The following is a 24,285-nucleotide window of genomic DNA, read 5'->3' as shown; positions in this document are numbered from 1 at the left end:
TCAAATGCTTCAACCTAAAAATATGGTAAAAAACCGATGCTGTCACAGTAGTGTCAGCATTTACTTTTAAAAATCATATTTACATGGATTTATAAGTTGAGATATGGCTAAACTAATAATCTTTACCCTGAACAGAGCTGCAGTAGTTGTCAAGACTTGTTCTTAACAGTACATCTCAACAAAGTGAAAGAGAGAGACCATCCCACAGAAACAATTCTACTTTATTTGAGTAAAGATGCTCTTTGTCTACCTGTCTCATCCACCACTACACCTACATGTATAACTACAGGGGCTAATAGTTTAAATTTCAGTGCTAACATGCAACCACTTCAAGCTACAATGTTTGAGGAGTCAGATATACTGGGTTAATGGCAGATGCTTAGCCAACAAAAGCCTTCTTTTTTACAGAAGCGCAATCTATTAATCTCCAACTCCTCAGATCCAAGCAAAGGAACTGCAGTTGCATTTCACTAGCTCCTTCCCTAGGTTTCCTGCTAGTGCTTGCAAGAACCTCTCCCCCTCCAAGTGCTTCTTCAAAAGCAACTGAAGAGGAACAAGACCATGTTATTACACTTATCTGATAGGACAGAAGGGAAGTTATCACACACATCTGGGTCCTTACATTCTCAAAGCTATGCTGAAGACCCTTCATTGCCAAGAACAGAACATGCTGTACTGCAACGGAGGACAAGAAAATTTTAATGATCAAATGATACTCCCTCACTCATATTCATCACAGTTGTCTCTGTTAGAGCAAGTAGCTTTCTTCCTTTTCCACGTCTATCCAGCTAGTGAGAAAATGCACCAAAAAACTGTCTTTGTTCTGTACTCATCAGTAACTTCTCAAGGAGAAGGAAACAAAGAGCAATTCTCTCCATTTTCATTGACTATCCACAGAAAGCTATGCCTCCAGAAAGCTGCTTATATAAACCTCATGAAAAAAACGTGAGGAAAAATGATCATCTCATAGAAACTAAACAAAGTATTTCAAGTTTCTGGTTGACTATAGTCTCCAGGAGCTACTATAAGAGTATCTACTACATCTACTGAAGATGTCTCACTTGCTGGTAGCTGGAAATGCAAGCAAACAAACAAGGCAGTGTTCCATGTCAGTGATGGGATTTCCCAGGATGGAAGAAGGAAGACATCCTCCCAGGCAGATCTGTCCAACTGTCCTGTGTCAGAAGGACAGCTGGGGATGGGAAGATATTTACACAGCTGTATCTTCTTCTGAGATGTGCTTTTTTACTGTTTTGATTTTTTAATTCCCTCCAATATTGTAAACTTACTATTATTTAAAACTTTTAAAACATAATCCTATGTAAAGCGAGATGTGTTTTACAGCATCTCTTAAGCCTTAATCCTTAAATCAGTCTTTAATATTGTGATTATGAACTAGTTAGGCCCTGAAGAGATTTTCTACTTCTTTACATATCTTTTCCCGTAAGGGTTATTTGTCTTAACAATTTCTCCTTGCTTTTTTGTGTTTTTGTTTGCTTTCTTTTGTTCTTTTCCTCCTTGCACAATTAATTTTTATTATACTTTTGATATTTCTCAACAGCTTTCTTGAATAACATATCAATGCATCAGACAAAAAAAAAAGAAAAAAAAAGATACACAGATAACTTGTTATAAGGTGATAATTTACCTGTGTTAGGTGGGCCCGAACAACTTGTCACCCTGGGTTGCAGTTTTTTCATACTGATACAAATGCATCCTGGATGATATGACACAGAATCCCAAACTTTCTTGCCATTATTTACAATTGCGTTTGATTGGCGTAACACTGTTCTTTTAGACTACATCAGGCAACAGCATGTGACATTTTACACATGGCTTATTACATTCCTTGTGAATGAACACTTTTAGGAATCTTTCATTTAACTGGCTTATTTCAGACTTTAAAACCAGATCTCTCTCTATATTTTTTTCCAGAGCCTACATTGCCTACAGTGACAATAATTATAAGAAACTAGTGAAATGTGTTGTTGCTTTCCTCAAACTTATTATTTGCCCCAAATCTGAAGAACAGAAAGTTAAGAGATTACATTCTTTCAGTGAATCCTGTACTTTTTATCTGCAAATACGCCAAGGTCATTTGTGTTTAATCTTGGATGTCTACTAGATTTGACACATGTACTTGCAAGCAGAAACAGTCTAAAAGAAACCCAAAGCTTCCTAAGTGTGCCTTTTGTGTGCAGATTTTATTGCATCAAATGAATTTGGATTTTCAAAGCATATGGGTTCTTAATTTGTACTGTAGGAACAAAACTGACCTGCTGACTGAAGACCCTCTCACACATCACACCTCAATGTCACATCCCAAATCAGAGGAATCTTCTGTACAGAAACAGTTCAGTTCTTAGAGCATAAGACAACATAAAAGCTATTGAAATAGCTAAACAACAAGATAGGGAGAAGTCTTCAGACCAAACTCACAAAATATTTTCAAATAATACATTTCTTCAATTCTACAACCAAAAGCCTTTTTGTTTCAGTAAACCAGTGACTAAGAGGCTCAAAAATATAACCTCATGGAAGCAACCTTTGTTACTAAAATACTTGCTTTTCCTACAGATTCGCTGCTCTGACATTGTAGAAAGCTTGCACAAAACTGAATGAAGACTCTGTAATTTAGCCCCTAAACAAGCTTAGTAATACAAACTGCTACACATTCCAGTTCTTTTGTATTTATATAATCTTCATTGAAGACTTCACAGGGAAATTAGCAGATACACAGTTAGGGTCTTAAAATATTGCTAGTTTATAGGTACATATATGGTTTACACAAGAATAAAAACAAATAAAGACACTTATTCAGGACATATTTTAGGCTTAGTGTCTCAAGTGTTTACTGTATGTTTTTATTGAATGATTGATTTCCTTTCATTTCTGTGTACTTTTTTCTTTTGTACAATCAAGAGGCACTGACATAAAAAGAACAATTTGCCCAGAAACTGCAGGATTGATATGAGACACAACTGAGCATCTTTGCACTGTGGAGAGCATAGCACGCACAGCTGGGGAAAAGGAACAACTCCATTCAAATTCCACGCCATTCTCCCACTGACATAATGAGCATAGAGAGGCAAATTTATCTTTTTTTATTATTTTTTTAAATTATTGTCCTATGGAAGGGATGGTCCAAGTTAGAGATACTATTTTCTCAGCTTCAAAGGATACCAGGAAGAAACATCACTGTGAGTTCAAGTTACTTCAGTGCTACAGTTAATCGTAGAATCATCTTTGAAAAGACCTTCAAGATCATTAAGTCCAACCATCAGCCCAATTTACTGAGTTCTATCACTAAAGCATGTCCACATCCATATGTTTCTTAAATACCTCCAGGGATGGCAACTCCACCACTTCACTAGGCAGATCGTTCCATAACTTGACCACCATCTCCATAAAGAAATTCTTCCTAATATCCAACCTAAATCTCCCCCCTGGTACAACTTGAGACCATTTTCTCCAATAGTGTTTGCCTCTCAGTAGTATTCCACCAACATCAGAATCTCTCACAAATGCTTTATAAGTTAATTATTCAACGCTTACACTTTTTTTTTTTTTTAATAGCACTTTAAGTAATTTTGTAATTTCTTGCAGTGATCTCAATAGGCATCAGAAATTGAACATCTTAGCATGCAAATAAAAATTTTACATGTGTCCTGTGAGAAATCATAATTCTAGACTTTGTCCCCTCTTTGGATCTACACCAGAGGATAGAAGCCCGTAACTCTTTGCAGAAGGAATAGCTTCCAATATTTCAGTTCAGAGAAAAGTTGCAGTTGTCCAGCATTAATCAGTAACTGCCTAAGCTCTCAGTGTACTTCACAGCATACACATGCAAGAATTTCTACATGTTATTTTTAACATATAATTTTGACACCAAGCATTCATAAACTTTGTTTCTAGCCTGGCCAAACACACTGCAATATAAAAGTAACTTTTACTTTATGGTGAAGGAAACACTGCATTCAGGGCATAATGGCACATTACTTACAAAAGTACAACACATTATTACAACCATTAGTTATAAAATAGAATTTCTTGCATGAATAATCTGAAGTTACTCCCTTTTTAGCAACTAAAATGTCAAAGTGTATAAAGTGTGAAACATTACAGAAAATACTGAATGTGGTATTTTTTGGTGTAACTACTAAAATACTTTTATTTACATACAATTTCATTTTTAGTTCAGTGTCTTAAAGGTATTCAAATTGCACAGGAAACTGCAAATATATTCACAGACTGCACAGTAACGATAGAATTTTTCTTGACTGCTCTGAACTACAGTTAAACAATAATTCAGTTTGCAAGCAGTGTCAAATCACTTTACCTTCCCATATTTTGCTATGCCTCATGAAAAATATGAGAAAAGTAACCCGATTTCTTTTTCCTGCCTCAGATGTGAGCTAAGTTATGCCCTCACCACATCCACTAAGAGTTGCTAAAAAACAGAAAAAAATAGACTATAGCAATTCCTAGAAACATAATGATTCAATTCACTAATCATGCAAATTACATGCAATAAGAAAAAGTACATGCCCAGCGTACATGAGTGGATACTGTAAGAATATGTTGAAAATGTCTTTGTTTATTAATTTTTCATGGGAGTGTTTTGACTTTGGATTTCAGTAGCCTACAGAAAAACAGATCAATTACAGTGCTGAAGTAAACACACACATGCCTTCTGCCTAAATCCTGTCTATTCCTCAGCAAGGAATATGACTGTGTGCCTCTGCTTTATTGAGAGGATGTCAGCCAAGATGTAAACAGGCCAAAGAACAGGTACATTCCCCATTTGTCCAAGACTATTGCCAATACACATTCACTGCACAGAAGACCACAGGTGTAGGTGACGGCCACCTATAATAACATATAATAATGTCCCTTAATCTATTTTTCTTCCCACATAGTCACTCTGAAACCTGCTTCAGTCTTTCATGAGACCACTGCTTCCTCCAGACTTTGCCTTACAACCCTCAGGAGTAACATGACAGATTCCTGAAGAACTGCACCAGTGACTACATCAGCTCCCCCCCGCCTTTCCTCTCCCTCCTCCCCCCCCGCTCTGTTTTGTCCAAACTGACCATTTAGTGACAGCAATCTATCAAAACAGAGAAAGAGTTTTGGAGGTTAGGTGTTTTACAGAGGATGTCCTAAAGAAGGGTCTATATCCACCTCTGCCACACATCCCATGACAAGCCTAGGAAGGAAATCTTTGTCACTGTCTGAGCTCTAGCTTGTGTATGAATGTTTGTCACTTCCATACCAGTGTAGCAAATAGCTCAAAATCTCAAAAATGAGCAAGAAGTGCGACCTCACATAAAAGAGATCTCACAGCAATCTACTACTACCCCACAACAGCACTGTCTGCTGGCAGAGAACTCACCTCACCATATTTCCTGACTTTTCTAACATATTTCCTTTTAAAAATACAGGGATTTGTCCTATTTCAGAGAAGCAGAAGGATGACCACAGAAGGATACATCATGCCAATATTTTGAAGCATCTATGAAATACAACATTAAATGATGACAACACTTTTTATTTTCTGCATGGTTCCCTTTCACTGTACATTTTAGATGTATGCATTTTACCCATAGATAAAGTAAGCTGTGTTTGTTGACTCACTGCTTATTCAAATTTTCCCCACTAACTGTACATCTGCCTGAGAAGCCCTCGCTAGCTTTTCAATACCCACAGTACACCAACACACTGAGTAACAACACATGAAAAATTTCTACCAAACTTGTAAGTGAAAGAAAATACAACATGATTTTTTTTCCTCTTCAGAACAAAACTGCAACAAGAATTATTTAATACAAGTCAATTGCTCATTTTGAAGGATTTTTTGCTACTGTATCTCCTCCTAAGAAATTCACATCAAATTACTTACTTTCAAGTAACGTTTTACCAAGATTTCTTGGCCAATTTTTTCCACATTGTATGCTCTTAATTGAGTCTGGCCCTAATCCTAAAAGCCACTTGCCAGCTGCTAATTGCTATATACAACTCAAATCCTATCACTTATTGGTACATTTTTTTTTCTTATGAACGAATTGCTGATTCGAACGTTTTAGTAATAATATAACACGAAGGCAAAAAGAAGAGGACCTTTGAAGTTCTGTACACTGAGATCTCTCTCTATTTAGGGAATTCAAGATTTTCTAAATGATATTGCAGAAGAAGCAGCAGATGCCGGAAGTCATTTCTACCAGTTGGAGAAAGGCATGCATGAAACTACTGTGGAAATAAACTCATCTGGGAGCATAATATCTCTAGCTATTTTGTCTATGAAGAAGTTTGATCTCTAGACAGGGCCTGACTTTAATGGCTATGACAGGTAAAAGTTTTAATATACAGCTTGTGTGTGATACCAGGAAAAATCTGATTCTCCATCTAAATCAAGGAATTCTTATTGATCATATTTACTTCTACATTTAGTGTCTTTTTTAGCATCCTTTAACTGTTTAGGCATCCAGCAGTTTGCAGTCTTTCTTGGTGTTATGATGAAAAAAAAATATCACAAAATAGTTATCACCAAAATTATTGAGAACTTTATGTTAAAAAAGTACATAAAATTATAACTATATGCCCACATACAGATACAAAAACAGGCAGCAAATCTTAATTTTTACATTAACGTGCACTACCTGTCAGAGTTCCAGGCAGATTTTTTAATGAAGAGTCTTGCTCAGGACTGCATATACTTTCCTCTACATACATAATTAAAGTTACTCTTATTTTTGCATCCCATAAATATTCACTGAAGCAAGAGGGAAAATGGAACATTCTTCTCCTAAGATGCTGATGAGACCAAGCAGAACATCAGGAATGACTTCAAAGATGTGTTTCTCATGTCAAGAAACAAATTTAAATGATCTTTTGTGAGCCTACTGTTAGCAATGGCACTCTTAAATTATGCATTATTTTTGACTGCTCAAAATACAAGCAAACTGCAATTTTATTAGAACATTTCAATTACTGTAGTCCTTTTTATTCCTTGTTTGTTAAAGGGAACTTTCATTTCTAGAATACGCTTTTGCATGTGTTATCAGCAATGAAGTCATGTTCGGAAAACAGTTTATTAGACTCCTTCAGCATTCTGTGCTGTCCCAGAGCATGTGAACTAACCGTAAACTCTAAAGAATTTGGCAAGTTTGTCTCACAGAAAGTGTAATAATTACCATTGTTCTTCTGTGCTGGTAGGGGTGCACTTTGCCTCAATACAAGGATTTGAATTTAATCCCGGATCTGATTATGAACATTAGTGTCACTTGATCTTTGTTAGAGTTTAAAACATTCTCATTACCACAATACCTGCAAAACACTGCAAGACATATGTTAACTGTAGACTGATTTTGACCACATGTCAAAAACCTTAAAGCAACATATGTCAGAAAGTAAGCTGCCATTGCTCATAAAAATAATTACACAAAATCCTTCACCTTACACTGATACAAAATTCTCATAAGAATGCTTTGGTAAGAACGATATCAGTCAACAGAATAAAACAGACTAATCCTAGCCTGGAGAAAAAATCTGCTGAAATACATACCATGTTGGAATGGGTCTGCTGCATCAACCACTCCTCTCTAAAAATCTGCTGTTCTTGAGCTGCATTACTTACTAACGCAGGTGTAGCTGATATGTCAAATAGGGACTACGCAGTGATACCAAAACCAACATCACTTCAGCCAAATCCCCACTTGTCTACAGTTGATGAGGAGAGTAAATCTGCAATCTAAGTGAAAACTGCTCATATAACTTAAGTTTGGACAAGGCCATGACTCTGGGAGTCAGGGAGTTCCTACTAAATCTGTCAGAGGCTGTGACCTTGCAGAGACAAGTCAGGCTCTGCTGGGACACACCACTGCACGTATCACAACACATACCGTTCTCCTGCAACACTGACTTAAGCTGAGCTGATTTTCTATTCCACAACATTTCCTCCCGAGTTTTTTCATCAATAAATAAACATCCATGCTGTCACCACAGCTGCTCTAAATCTACCTAACCTCTCATTAGCTTACAGCTACACATGTCCTCTGTACCCTAAAAGCTACACCAGTGGCAGAACAAACACTAATGGAACAAAGATATTTTCTGTGTCCAACCATTGGCTGTTTGCATGTTAATAGTTAAAAATCCCTCAGCATTGCCACCATAGATCTGTTGGAAGTGTTAATGCATACAAATTCAGAAATGCAGTATGAAAAAAAATAAAGCATGAATTAGTAGGTGAAGAGAAAGCCAGAGAAATATCTGTTTGAAGAAAAAAACTTTCAGACCCTGCTCAAGTTAAAATTTAATTCATTAGTTAGATAAAATAGTGAAAACTGAAAGCAGCCTGACACATCATTAGTTTGACAACGAGAACACGTATAATAAGAAATTTGGGAGAATTTGGATTATTCATCTGAGTAAGACAGAAGAAAAACTCGAGACTTTGTCTGCCAAGTCTGCTTTGTCTGCCTAACTTCAAGTCTATCAGCTTCATGACAGGACAAGGATCAACCAGAAATTGCACCCTCTACTTGAGCAACATATACCATGCAGGTGAAGACAAAACCTGTACATTCCCAAGATAAATTCTGACTTCAGCAAGTTTGGTGTAGCCACACAAAAACCTAAGCAAGGAAGTCATTCGAGAGCAACCTGCATTTCAGCCCCTTTCTGCTGGGCTTGCCAAAAACCAGTGGAACCATAATGAGTGTCTGCATTTTATCAATGGAAGGAGAGTTATGGTGAGTTGTGCTCACCAGGAAAGTTCTCTCCATATGGTGAGAACAACTCTTAAAATAGCTTTTTGTCCACTTATCTTTTTATTTCAACTTTAAGTCACATAAGAAAGCACCTAGCACAAAAACAATTATATGTAAAATAATCTGGTATGCCAAGGTTGCATACCAGTTCTAAGACTCTTAATGCCTAACTCAGTTGAAGTAAACCAGTATACTTCATATGTTTCAAGACAGCTCCAAAGTAACACTACAAATATTGAAGTTTTCAAAATCATAAATAAAATAGAATGCTTCCCCTGAAAATAAGACTCAAATTGAATAGAGATGGACAAAAATCATATGCATTAACTAATTATTTAACTACTAGGGGACACAGCTACATAGGTCCTTCAGCTCCGGCCACATGATTACCAACTTCTGTAGTCACCAGGATTTATTCCCTTCCACGTATCCTAATTTCTTCCATCAGCCACATCGACATACTCCACAAGAAAACCAAGTATGGGCCTCCTCTTACTCATTTTTCCTAAAAAAGGTCTACTGTTTTATCTACTGTTTTTCCTAATTGTTCACTGAGCATGTAACAATTTCCAAAGCATTTTATATTTATATTCACAAGGAACATCTGCTATATGCCCACAAAAATCATCTAATCCAAGTTGATCATAGAGCAGCGTACAATAACTGATATTACATATTCATTTATTCACATACTTAAAAAGCTGTATACTTCTATTCGTTTACATACATTATGTTCTCATTTTTGTTAATGCTGTCTCACCATTATTGCTTGTTATATGCAGGTATAGGACATTTTTGAAATTCAGACTATGATTTTCAAAATACTTATATCAGGAAGGGTTACTAGGGCTCTCATGGGCATAAATCCCTTTAGCATCAACAGCTCCCAGATTTGTGACAGCAAGGCTTTCAAAGAGACCACCAAAAAAAAAATAAAATTAAGTTGCAACTCATTGAAAGCCTTTGCATCCCTGAAAATCTCCAAAGGCCACTTCAGAAAAACAAAATATAACTTCCTCAGACACTTAGGAGGCTTTCTGGAAAGCATATGCCTCATCTCTATGTTTCTTTTCATTTTATACCTTTATAACATTTTCAAAAATAGGACAGTATCCTTAGTCTTGTTGTTACTTGTATTAAAATTACGAATGAATGAGTCATTCCCATAAATGAAGACGCTTTGGTTCAGTTTCTGCTTTATTTTTGCAAAAAAGGGTTGTGGGAAAGCACAAATATTTAGAAGTTAATGACAAATCTAAAGATAATAACAGAAATAGATCTCAAACATAATAACTAAGACAAAATAAGTAACAATGGTGTGACACTTACTTGAGCAAGTATGCCAGTTTCAAAAGGAAGTAACTCAAGATGATTAGTTATACAAATAGTCCAGTAGCAATATGAGTTCACTTCAGCAAGCATGCTCATATGCAATGTTTACTTATGCCTAAATGTAAGGAGAATTTGGATCTACAAAATTAAATAAACTGATTTTATAACTATTACATGAGTATCAATTTCTCTTCTATAACACATAACAGCTACGGTAATAGAGTCAAACTTCCATGGCAATTTCTGTGTGCCTTGGTCAGAAATGTAATCGTAATTACTAGGGAAAAGAAAAAAATATGCTTTTTTTAATTATTATTTTTTATCTGGATGAATTCTTTTAGTGAATCCACTGAAATGTAATACTATAATTCACAGCTGCAGTGATAATGACTAGAGAAAGAGGAAACCATTAAGAGACAGCCTTTCTACAGCTGAATGTTACTAATATTCCCACTATCTCATTTTTATGACTGCATATTTTATGAATGATAATCCACTCATTACATTTTGCTATAAATATTTTGGTTTAGCCAGAGAAATATGCACCAATAAACAATATAATCTAGAAGCTTTTCTTCTAATGCAGAAAGTCTACTAGAGTATATCACAGCAATATATCGCTGGATCCAAGCACTGGGGAACTCTATGAACTATTATTTTTAGCTGGAAGAACTTCATACATAACTAATATTCTTTCTGCAGTTATAAGCCAATTTTGTCAGGTGCTTGAAATCACACTGAATCTGCCTCATTAATTTGCCTCCCTGCTGCACAATATAGCCTTCCAACATAATAATATTCTTATGGCTAGCATAGCCTTGACCAGCTATGAGAACATAGTAATTTTTGCATCTGAGCACTACACATAGTACTGTATATTGACCAACTTTTGCTATCATTCAAGCTATTACAATCACAGGTGGACACAATCCAAGCTACTTAAGAAATGCGGATGCACCCTAAAACCACTGAATTTTAGAAGGTATTTTAACCCATTTGAAACTACTGCTTTTTTTTGTTTGTTTGTTTGTTTTTTCCCCTCATCTTCATATATGTCAAGTCTATCTGCTGTTTTCAAGATTCAAGAAGCATCAGGGACTCTTAGTCACCTCTGCAATGACCTAAGGCAGATGCCCATCTTTACTTCTCGAATAGCAAACTTTAATTTATCATTCTTAGTTAGTGCTTACTAAGTTTAGTAAGTTAGTGCTTACTTGAGTTTAGTCCCTTTGTAAAACCGTGTTTAAAATTACCTGGTAGTTTGGTACAAGCTGGGCTAGGTGTGATCCCCAAAGGAAATTAGAAGAGATGCATAGCTGGTGGGGTAGAACTGAATGCAGCTGAATTTGTGTAATGAATTAGCTTACAATTGTTGCTAAGTTTCACAAACATAAACTAATACTTCAATGTGGAATGCACTGTGGGATTTCTGCTCTTATTAGTGTGTGCTGCTTTATCAGAAGAATATTCAGTGTCCTTGCTGGCACAGAAATAAAAGATTTTGCCATACTGAAAAGAAGAAAACAAGGAAAGCTGGTTTGGGTTTAGGATTTTTTGATAGGATTTCTGGATCTTCAGACTGTTTTGTAAGCACAAGTAACAAAGACATTATTTCTTAGCAATTCGTCCTCAATGTCCCTCATTCCCTCCCATGTCAACAGGTTCCACCTGTACTCCAGAAGCCTCTCAAAACATTTTATTTTCCTGTTTCTCCTACTGTTTTATGTCCTGCCATATCAATAAAGGACAGCAGATGTCTTCCCTATACTGAAGTTGTGCACAAGATGACCAGAAGGCCAAAATGTTAAAATGCTTACAGACTGTTCAGCTACTGCCAAACAGAATGGATAGCATCTGAGTTTTCCTCACCTTTCTACCAGTGTCTCCCTCTATTACTGAGATGATGATTTTCACCAAAAAAAAAAAAAAAAAAAGGGAAAAGGCAAGAATTTACTGCTGTTGATAACTTAGACTTCTGACACATTAATCTAAAACAGGGTTCCCATCTAAATAAAGAACAAACAACAAAATCAAAACAAAAAACAACCCCAAAACATAAAAACTATTCACATTCTTGAGTTTACATGCTAATATGACCTCTCAAAGCTCAGAAGCAAATGTATTCATTTTCTGAGCAAGAAGAACAAATCTTTCTAGGGCAGATCATTCAGAAAAGTCACGTGTATGAGTAACATCGGCTTCTTATTTATGACCCCACCAGAGCAGATGCTCTAAAAACACAACAGCAGTAACAGACAAAATCTCTCCTTATTAATAACCATTTTTTCTTATACAAATATTTAAGTGTTCTGAAAGTTTTATTCTCATTAAGAATGTCTTTTTAAAAAGTACATCTAAAGTTCACCCTAATTTTCCAGTAAATTGAAAATACAAGCTTATAATTCGTTGCCATTAAAATGTTGCTAAAATTTACCATGGAGTTGTTCAAAAGTGGAAGAAAACTTCGCAAGTAGACCTATTTCTTCTTTTAAGAACTCACTGCAAAAAATGTGTCCTGGATTTTCCAGGTAGCTCACACATAGAAAGAAGGTTGTTATTTTTAAGAAAGACATTTGATACATACTTTCAGGGTAGCAGCTTGGCTGAACTGAGAACAAAACAATACTGCTTTAGTATATTAATGCTGTTCAAGCCAATAAACTGACAGAAAAGCACAAGAATATTTTCAGTTCAGGAACTGCCATAAAGAACTGTCCATTACAAATTTAAGTACTAAGTTCTTCCTTTCTGTTTGGGTTGGTAAAAAAAAAATGGATACAGATTTTTTTTTGTTAACAATAATGACAAGAAATGTAGCAGAAAACCTCTGAACAATGCATGAGTCTATACCATATCAGCCTGAAACAAGAGCTGACTGTAATATTAAATTTTTACTTCCTGAAAGCCCTACGCTGTGCCCACAGCTATTCAAAATAAGCAGGAGAAGTACTACTAGAATACGCAGTTCTGGGGGAGGGATTTGGAAGGAAATTAATTCAGAGCTCTGTCTTTGAAAGTATAGGCCAAATGACTGTTTGGATTTGTTGTCCTGAATGATATTATACCCCTTTTTTCCAAACTGCATTTAACAGGTAAAAGCATCAATTCATTTTCTTCCACTTAAAAACATTCTTACACCTCTTTATGACTCTGCAGTAGAATCATTCATTAAAGTCTTTGGGGAAAAAGCAAATATAAACCTTTATGAAGGTTTATAGGGCTTAGAGATCTGATGGCAAGTACAACAGCAATATAATCACAAGTGATGTAGTACCTGAAGGATAAAGTAATAGAACCTTGACAAAAATTAGCAATTAACCGTGGATATTACATAGAAATATAGCAGAAGGGAATTATTTGCAACTATCTCTTAGAAAGATAAGTGCCCAGTATGTAAAACGTAAGGTGAAAAAGCAAAACAAGTGACAATGGACATACCTTTCAAGTATGATACAAAATAGCAATACAATTATTGCTTAACTTACATTATGTATTCTGGACAACTGCATAATACACATTCAGCATTCTCCCTATAGACTTAAGGAAATTGCACAGTTTTCGGGGACATTTCAGGATTACGTGTTAGATCATTTTTGTCAATCCACAGCCTGTCTGGTCTTTATGGCAACACTGATACATATACAATTCATCTCCCTGCAAGAAACAGAGCAGAAACACATTGCTTGGCTTAAAATCACAGTGTCCTCAAATAAGTCTTTCTTTTGCCATGGTAGAAGAGCGAGTGCATTTGCATCCAGCAGCTCAGGATCCACCACTTTATTCATGCTTGTTTAAACTTCTCCAAATCCCAAAAATCCTTGACAGAGCAGAGGTCCAGCACATAATGCTGAAGGACTCTCAGACCTTCCCTTCATACCCTATTCATAATAGACCTCACCAATGCCTTCTGACTCAAGAACATCCCTGAGGGGAAAGGAACCTTCATCCTTTCTGCACAAGCAGAACAGGGGCAAAGCATGACCCACCCTTTAAACAGGCTACTGTTTGTGTTTGCGGTAGCTCTGACCCAGTCGCTTGCATGTTCATTTGAGGGAAATAATATCTTCATAACTCTTATATATATATATATCTATATCTATATATATATTCCCCCCCCCCCCCCCCCCATCAGTATCAGTATTAGATATTCCACAAACAAACTTATTGTGTAAATTAGAAATGCCAAAGCTTTAAACAAATTAGCTCTGGCAACGCAATAAGCTTAATCAACTAAGAATAAAAGTTGGACTCCCTCCAGTTCAACCAACAGCTGTTCTAACAGATTATTTACCATCTTCACTGTGCCCTTGCCTAGATCAACTTTTCTTTGGCTTCTTTACTGAACAGAGATGGGGTTTAGCTCTTTAATGAAAAAATAAAAATAATAAAAAAAAAATCTGACACCTCTAAGCTGTATATGATCTAGGACAGCTAACCTATGACACAGAGCTCATTCCATCATGTTACTCTGAACTTCCTAGGATTTGAAAAGGCTTTTTCACTGTTGAAAGCAAGTTAATAGAGACAAGTTTCAGGGACATGATAAAATTAATTCGCACCTTTCCACTTCGTCATAAATCTCTTGACTTACCAAGTCCTTCTCCAAGTCTAGGAATTGGTGGTAGTGGAGGGGAGAAAGTACCAAAGCAAAACAGCACACAGCCCCAAGATGCCATGTGTCTACACTGCTGAAAGTGAGTAACTCTAGAGCATCACTGTTTAATAGGTCGGAGATTTGTCTATTTTAATGGGCCAGGATACATTGTTGGTTCTTTTCCAATCAATCCTCAAGAGAGAAAAAAAAAAAAAAAGAGACCAAACTAACCAGTTGATACTGCTTGTGTCAACTTTGTGAAACTCAATGCTAAGGTGGATTTTGAAAGTTCATGCATTGCTCTATGCTCATATCTACTGACTTTCCCTTCTAAACAGAAAGGGAATAAGGAAATTTGTTGAATAAGCAGAATAGAATACCCCTCGTCAAAATTCACAAAGATCACTGAGTCCAACTCCTGGCTCAACAAAGAACTACCTAAAATTAAACCTTATGTCTGAGAGTGTTGCCTATATAGTTTCCAAACTCCAGCAGGTTTGGTGCCGTGACCATTTCCCTGGGGAGCCTGTTCCAGTGCCCAACCACACTTTTGGTGAAGAAGCTTCTCCTAATATCCAACCTAAACCTCCTGACTCAGCTTCATGCCTTTCCCTTGTGTCCTATCGCTGGTCACCAGACAGAAGAGATCAGTGCCTGCCCCTCCCCTCCCTCTTGTGAGGAAGCTGTGGACTGACTAAACGCTGTCATGCTCATGTTAATACGAATAATCATCCATTGCTAAAGTTAGATCACTCTGACTGGCACACAACTGAATATTTTTTAAAACTCAACCCCAACTCCAGAAGGTCAGTTGTTTTTGTTTTTTTTAGTCACTATTTGTGACTTTCTAACCAATTTATCTATAGAGATGTAGGAGTGTGAAATTTATATGTAAGTCACTACTATGTATTAAATGCACTAAATGGAAATTCCCTCTCCATTGAGAACTTTATAACTAGGGTAATGAAATTTTTATCAGGTTGTAACTCAGAAGATTACAAGACTGGTAGCACATTACTCCAAAAATCAAATCTGATTAATGTTTAATTGTAGCAATGAGCAGAGGTATTAATTAGGTGTGCTTTCTATGACTCATATACAGCTATTAAAGAAAAAGAAAGAATAATTTGAAAATTAGCATAAATAGAATGGTATAATTGAGTGGTACATTATAATTAAACTGAATGGACCTTGTGAAAATAATAGAAAATGTCATCCAATATATTAATTTTGACATATAATGCAGTTTCAACAAATTTTCTAGCAATCAACTCTGACATCTTTTCCTCAGAATATTTTTTGCAGAAGCCAAAGGTGTGAATTAAAGATTCGTTTGTGTTTTTCAATAAGAATCACAGGGCAGATCTTAAAAGAAGTACACCCATTTGGTTCTTATCATACAAGTGAAGGATTCATGCATATACCCGGAACAAAGAAGATCCCAGCGAAGGCTCTAGATTTGATATTTAAAGAAATATTGCATTTAAACATGAAGCTCAATACATTTTTACCCTGCACTTTGTTTTATTAATGAATGATCCTCAAAGTCACACAAGTGTTAGAAATGTTTCAGAACTGTACTTCTGCACTGAGAAAGCACTTCCTGCTAAGTTGTTTACTGAGATGTGGCCAGGCATCTTTTTTTTTTTTCTGGTCATTCCTCTTCCTACAGCCTTGCCACAACAGTTTTGTTTCCAATATCAGAAGATTCAACTTAAAATGAATTCCTTTAAAAAAAAAATGAAAAATTGAAGTAATATTCAAACAAACAAAAAACAACACACAAACAATAAGCTCCTAGACTTCAAGACATTCCAGAAAAGGTTTAAAACATGATGAAGAGGCAATAATATAGAATAATATGAATTCATATTTTAATAATATCATGCTAATTTTATGCCAACATAACAAGCCACAGAGATCTGCTTTTGGCATGAGCTATGCTTTCTAAATTTATTCTAAGACAGAAACTGGAATTAGCTTCTACTGCTCAGAACAGCAACAGAAACTGGAACAAATTCATAATCTTGCATCTTATGAAGGAAAAGAAAAAAAGAAAAAACATTCAACAATGCTTTCTGTCTAGTTCTATTATTTGTATGCCATTTCTTACAATTGCATTTCTTGCATTCATTAAAAAGACTAATTTTTTAATAACAGAGAATACAAGTAAATGGTTTTAAGATTAAAAAAAAATAATTTAAAGAAGTGAACAGAGCAGTGATGCAACACTAGAAACTTCTTTGACTTCTTATTTCCATTTAACACTAAGATTAGTATCTTAAACTAAGAAGCTGCATGTTGGTCAACTGACCCTCTGGATTACCTAACCCTAATGCTGGAATCACTTATTTATTTCTCTAAATGTGGAAAGAGTTATAATGTAAGGTTGTTTCTGCTTTAAAGATTACATTTATTAAAAGCTGTAAGTGCTCACATACAGAGGTTCATAATAAAAGATTGCTGTTTTGCACTGAGTATATGTTGCAGTGGAAATATCTCAGAAATTAGAAAAAAATATGATGATGCATGTTCATTGACCTTCTCCACCAAAAGATATTTTGCATTATCAAGAAACCATCAGATTTAATATCAGCCATTAAAAGATTCTCCACTTGGAACCCACAGCTATTTATTTTATATTACTCTGAGTGTGTAAGGTGAGGGAACATTGACCAAAATGTAATGCATGAATAGTGATGCATGTTTTCTCCATCTACACGTACACCATCAGAAATGTCATCTTAATTGCAGATAGCCAGTAGAAACAAAAAACGACTTAGTTCTCTATCTAATGTTAGAACCTTAAACTACTTATAAAATGAATTTGTTATGAACTGGGAATAAAACAGGGAGTTGCAGCTGGCTTTTAAGTTATTTATTGTTAAACCATAAAAGTCTTAAAAAAAATATATCTTTCAAATATGTACTAATGTTTCTAATGCATTCCTTTTTGGTTAGAATTGCTAGATCTCCTGGAAGTTTTATAACAAATGAGTGATACAGAGGATCATTACATTGCTTAAGTTTTGCAGAAGGTTCTAATAAATCAAAGAAATATGATACATAATACAGATTTAACATATCTTAGGTGGCTGAAATTAGTACTGCAAAATACATAATTCTGTCTCACAGCTAAGGGAAAATACCCACTACAATGTATCAGAGAATGTTTCACCTAATTGCTCTGTCTTTTCCATCACTATGGTGCTTTATCATCTAGTCCCTTGTCACTTATCCTGATTTATTCAATTGTGCTATGGAAACATACTAAATTCCGTGGTATAGAGGGATTTAGAAAAGTTTTTGGCATTTGTAAATGTACAGTGGGTTCTAGGAAGTGCAAGTATGCCATGTTTCAGGTTAAGAGCTGGTGTACTGTGACATTTTTCTTTTTATATGTACCTGATGATGTGCAACTGTTGCAGTGCTCTCCAAGTTCCTTGCCTCCTGCACTTGTAAGAAATTTTAGAAACAACAATTAGGACTTAACATTTATTTTACCAAGAAATGAAGTAAATCTCCATCCTGAATTTTGATTCTAAAACACTTCAGCCAACTTTCAAAAGTGTAACCTTTGCCACGTGGAGCAACACTATGGTTGGAGTTTAGCAACACTATGACTTTGGTTAAGAAACAAAGCAACAACATTTAGGACTATAAAGATCATGTAATAACAACAACAATTTTGTCATCCGTATATAAGAAGTACGTTTTTACCAAGATCGCCTAGAAAACAAATTTCTTTCACAAACACTAAATAAATAAAAACTTTGGAAAACTATTTCCTTCCTGATGTATAACAACAGCGACCTTTCACAGTTTTAGAAATACTGAAGAAAAAAAAAAGAAGACTCACTCACCAAGGCAAGTCAGAAGATGACATTTAAAGTCTTCAAGCTAAAATGTGAGTCTGGATCAGTTCCCTATGTGAACTAGGTCGGTAAAGAATTGAAATCCAGATTTCTCAAGTCCCTCAGAAGTCAGCACCAACTGATGAGTGGTGCCAAAGAAGGAGTTCTTTCACCTTCGCTTGTAAATTCTAATCAACCCTTACATTTTTCCAGCTTCCAGTTTCCATTGAGAAATAAAACTGGAAAAACATTTTCTAACTTACACAATACTACTACCTGGATCAGATGTTTGATCTTTCTCCTGAATCTGATTCCTGGCGGTGAATGGAAATACATGGACAGCAGGCGTTAGTACACCCAACTATTAAACATGTAACCCTTGCCTTGCACCTAGAAGGGTAAGATTTTGTGTTTTTAACTTGTATTAGATAAAAAATAAATAAATAAATAAATAATAAAAAACAGTTTGAAAACCTACATAATGTTTTTCCTGAGATGAGTGCATATCCTTCAAACACAAGAAAACTAAACACCAACATATCAGCATTCTACCCTGCACATTTATAATAACTGAGCCAGCCAAATAGTAGACAAAAAGCCTTCTACCTTCCTTAGTAATCAGTTGGGCTGGTTTTATGCCTTAAGAGTCAAAACGCTGCTATCAGTAGGACCAAAGGGACTCTGTAGGGCAAGAGAGATGAGTACCAGTTTTTCGCATTTATTGCACAATTTAGCATAGCTTAGAACCACTCACACCCACAGAGAAGCCTAGTGGGGTGGGATGGAGGAAAAACTTTACTGCCTTCTCCACATCTTGAAGAAAGAATGAACGCTTCCAGGAATATTCGGCACTTTCTGTGCACTCATCACAGCTAAGTTATTTGCTTGTGGTTAGGAATTCTCTTGCAAGATAATGCTGAAAAAGCAATTAAAAAAAAGCACTCCAAAGTATAAATGTGCAAAATTCAGATGCAGAAATTAATCTCACTTATAATTTAAAAAAATAGTAATGATGCATGGAATGTTTTTGATAACCACTTCATGTGTAGCACGTGTGTGGGAGAACATGATTCACACAAGACCATTTCTCTGTCTAGATTTTTAACATTTCTCTATGCTGTTGGAAAAACACAGCAACAATCTTTCAAATATTTTCATATTTGAGAAAAGAAGAAACTATTGGGAACCAATTAGGTTTTCCAGCAAACCAGAACTGTTTGCAACCAGTAGCTCTGAGGGTCAAATGTAAATAAATTTGTCATGCACTAGTATTCCCAATATTACACCTGTCTCAGGGGATAGTGAAGATTAATATGTTAATTAGAAATGCTGAACAACACTTCCATTACAAGACAGATAAAATGACCATCCTGACATACTCACAGTAGTGATTTTATTCATCATTTTTTCTTCCAGCTCAATGAAAGGACACACATTATCAGCCTGTATTAATTTACATTTTGAGGTAACAAAGTAAATCCATGACCTACCTTTGTGACTGCAGAAGTGCAAAATAGTTGGATGTAGCTGCACAACTGAAGTTAGAGAACAGGGGGTAGGAAGTATAATTAAAGGACAGGGTAACAGAACTAGGGGAGTTTTACCTTCCTCATCACAAAAGCATGCTCATCTTGCTCTGCATGTGGCAAGGAAAAGAGCAATGCTTCCAATTCACATCTAAATAGACCACAATAGCTGTCACTGCAAAATGCTAACTCAAACCCCAAGTTGCTTCATTTTCACTTCACAAGTTTTTAAAGATGCAACATGACTTATGCTTAGGGCAATACTTACTTTGCCTTCATGTCAGAGGGAACCCCATAATACAGCCCACCAATAAAGGCAAAGGCAGAGATTCCAGATTTAGTCCCAGATAACAATGGCAAAATCATAATACCTTACATATACTTAAAGTGTATTGAGCTTAAACTAATATGAACACTAAATTGTGATAGCCATTAATAGCTAAAGGAGATTTTTTTTTAATCAACATTCTGCTAAAAGCATTAAAAAGCCTTAACATACATAATTACTAATGTTAACAGAGACTCATTTTTAGAAAGGAAACAGAAAAGGTTAATGCCAGTGATTTATGATTTTTTTTTATTTATTTTTTTTAATCTTTTAGATAATCTGCATACACTACAGTGACAGGAAAACTTAAATCAACATTTCACATCAGCTGCATGGCTATATTTGCAGCCAATGAACTGGTCACATAGCTCAAAAACCTGAAAAGTAAATTCACCTCCATTGTACACTATTCTTGCAACATAATTGAGTTTTGAATTTGGGTTACTTTGGATTTAACACCAGGACAGTTTGAATTACCTCACTACTCCCACACAGCACCAAAGCAAACACTTGCTAACATTTGAGAGGTGGGCGAGGAGGCAAAGTTAGTTACATCACCACCACCTTTTTTACAAGCTTAACAGGAGGCCTGTGCCAGCATCTAGCGAAGAACACATTAACAGTCCCTTTGCTTGGAGGGTGAACAGTTCTCCGATGTACAAGTTTAACTTGATTTCTAGATCACTGACTGGCTAGCATTAAACATGAGGGGATGTGGATACAGCAAATGGAAAGTGGCTTATGCTGCCTTGTGCTGCTGTAGTCTTACACCTGGTCGACAATAAAACCAACAGGTACTAAAAGAAAACACAGAAAAGGGAGAAAGGGAGCTGCTGGAAAGTATCTTTAGAAATGAAGACAGGGAACCTCACTGTGCTGAGATCTAAACATTCACCTTAAGTCACTCCTGGACCTAAGTCTTCCAGTTAAAAAACTGAAAAATAAGCAGGACTGTGCCACTTAAAGGATCCTCACTACATCCATACTGGAAATAGTAAGTACCTGTAGGATAACTTTAGGAAAAATATACCAAACTAGTCTACGTGGCATTCCCATTACTGATATGAATGTAATGATCTTGAAAGCATAAATTGACAGAGCCTACCTACATGACCGTGTCCAAGTAGTCTGGGGCCCCCAGCACAAGAAGGATGTTGATCTGTTAGAATGGGTTCAGAGGGGGAATAAAGTTGATCAGAGGGCTGGAGCGCCTCTCCTATGAAGAAAGGCTGGGTCTGTTCAGCCTGACAAAGAGAAGGCTTGGGGGTGACCTTATCACAGCTTTAAAGGGGGTTTATAAAAAAAAGATTGAGAGTAACTTTTTGCTCAGTCAGATAATGACAGGACAAGGGGGAATAGTTTTATACTGAAAGAGGGGAGATTTACATCAGTGGGTGGGAGGTCCTGATAACGCTGTTTCAAATTAAACCAACCATTCCTTATGTTATCTTGACAAACTGTTACTATATACTTCATACATATATATTACATATTCTTTATATATATTACATATACTTTCAATATATACAACCTGGATATATTAAAAGGCTGACATCCAGTCATTCTATGTCTTCTCATTTATAAAGAAAACAGTACTTTCTTTCACTATATTATTTAGAACAAGATGTTAATTAAACCAGAGTTTCCTTCACTATCTACCTAATTTGCTTACCTCCTTTTCTAAGCAGATCACCCAAAACTGGACATGCATCTCCAGCTAAGGTCCCAGCAGACTGAATAAACAATTAACTTCTTTGCCTTCTCTGTTATTCCACCTGTTGTCAATAGATCCTAGACCAATTCCTGTCTTTTCTTGCAGCAAATTGCAATCAGCTGTAACTTCCCAATCTTTTCTGCAGAACTGCTTCTTGGCCACAATTATTCCCTATTTTATAGCTGTGCATTTGATTTTTCCACCTCTGTACTTTCCTTTGTAGAAATTCATCTTCCTGATTTCAGACTATTTCTCCCCTTTATCAAGATTATTTTGAATTTTAATCAGTTCTCCATGGTGCTTGAAACCTCTGTCTCCCCTCCTCCCCCACTAGCACAGCTTGTTGTCATCATGTACCCTACTACAGCTGTGACAAGGAGACATGCCTGTGCTTCTTGAGTTTGAAAGTGCAGTGAAAAGCAAGAAAGAAGAAAAGGAAGTCAACATCTTAAGGATTAAATAATTTAAATACCCAGCAAAACTTTTAAAATGTAGATTAGGAATAGAAACCTAGAAGTCTTAAATATCATTAAACACAGACCTGTGGTCATGTTTTAGCTCTGAGTAAGTCATTGCCCATGAGTTTAGCCCTCGAAAATGCCCTTCCCTATAACTGTATAACCACATTAACAAGGAATAGGAAGTATAACCAAGGTGTTTTGTTTTGTTTTATGGACCAGGCAATATGGATGGGATGGATCACATAATTCTTGCAACACTTTCAGACTTGTTCTCATCTTTATTATATGTTTCCTGGAAACAAATACCCAAACCATATTTCCAGGGTTTCATTACCTACTCTGTATTGTACTGGTTTTACTTTTTTTTTTTTTTTTTGAATAGAGTAAGTGTATAGCCATCCTATTTTAGCCTCTAACTATATACTCAGGTGTTTTTCCAGACAAGCAATTAGAAGATTGGAAAGTTTCACAAAATGTTCTTATGAATTGATCCACAGAGAGCAAACAACAAAGCAACAAACGACTGCAACATCCCATGGTACTATTACAGACAAGAGCTGTTGCTCACTGAGCAAAGTGACTTGCAGACGTGTACACAAAATCTTGCAATTAAAAAAACAAAACTCAAACCCAAACCTTCAAACCACCTCCAAAAAACAACATAGCTTCTATCCTACAAGCAACCTCCGCATGCAGATACACATCAACTGCTAAAAATAAACCCTTTTCAAATCAAAGGCTGACAATTTTACATTAAAACACTCCTTACAGTATCGTTTTTAGGAATTTTGTTGTGGTTTCACTAAAAAGTCAAAAAGTCTCTTTCTTTGAAAACAAGCAATACAGAGTCCCTTTGCCCTTTTCTGCTTGCTGAATAACAAATCAAAACACTACAGAAACTTGGGATAACAGGGAAGGCTCTCTGGAAAGGAAATAAAACAAAACCAACTTGTCAAATGGGACTCCCTGCTGCTACATACCATGTGGTGCTCTACTGAGCTGCATCTGTTCAGCTATTAAACATAGTGGTGAATATGATACCAACAGCAGTGACATTATCAAATATGCTGAGTGGTTATTAAGTCTCTATAGCATAATCTTTTCACTTTTTATTTTAATTGGTAGAAGTTACTGTAAAGTAACTTCATGTATGATAATGCTCTTTGTGCTTGTCCCTAAATGAGAAGGCACTGCTACATAATCCACAGTGAGCCTTAAAAACTCCATCTGCTATGCAAGAAAAAGGCTGGCAACTTTTCCCCCAGGAACTCTGTTGTTCCCTAAAATTCACTGTGTCAGGAAAGAAACCTTGTATGGGGAACTATAAGGCTTCGGGATAAGAAACAAAATAATAAAAAACAATCTATAGCTTTCAGTGCATAGTCAGTTAAGTTGCGAGTCCACCAAGGTTGAGGGCTGAACAGAGAATTACAAGAGACTCCAGCCCCAAAGGGGAGTACGATGAGGTCCTTGAGGCTGTAATGCTTCAACCCCTCCCCTTGAATCCAGAAAGCCTAGGATAAAGAGGAGTACCTGACCCAACAGTTCTCTCCCCCAGCAGAAAATGCATAAAACCAGTCCTGTATGAGTAGCATTTCTTAGACCACAGAGAATGTACAATGCTACAGCAGCAACACAATTTACATCTCCACAACAGAATACCTGGGCTTACATTTGGTCCCTTATCGAATACATAATATCAGCT

General features: G+C 36.1%; 1 protein-coding gene across 40 annotated transcripts in view; it reads right to left on the bottom strand.

Annotated features, from left to right (window-relative positions):
* Positions 1–24,285, bottom strand: part of NRXN1 (neurexin 1) — a 703,785-nt gene that overhangs the window by 177,101 nt on the left and 502,399 nt on the right. Inside the window, exon 1 of one of the 40 annotated variants that reach the window (XM_068675823.1) lies at positions 22,078–22,189. The exons of the other annotated variants lie outside the window; for them this stretch is intronic. Coding sequence (XP_068531924.1) covers positions 22,078–22,116 — 39 coding nt within the window. The 5' untranslated portion in view covers positions 22,117–22,189. Of the gene's footprint in view, positions 1–22,077; positions 22,190–24,285 lie in introns of those variants that run through there. 40 annotated transcript variants of the gene reach the window in all.

This window comes from Anas acuta, chromosome 3, assembly GCF_963932015.1.
Source record: "Anas acuta chromosome 3, bAnaAcu1.1, whole genome shotgun sequence".
Classification (NCBI taxonomy): domain Eukaryota; kingdom Metazoa; phylum Chordata; class Aves; order Anseriformes; family Anatidae; genus Anas; species Anas acuta.
This window is presented reverse-complemented; position numbering and strand designations above follow the sequence as displayed.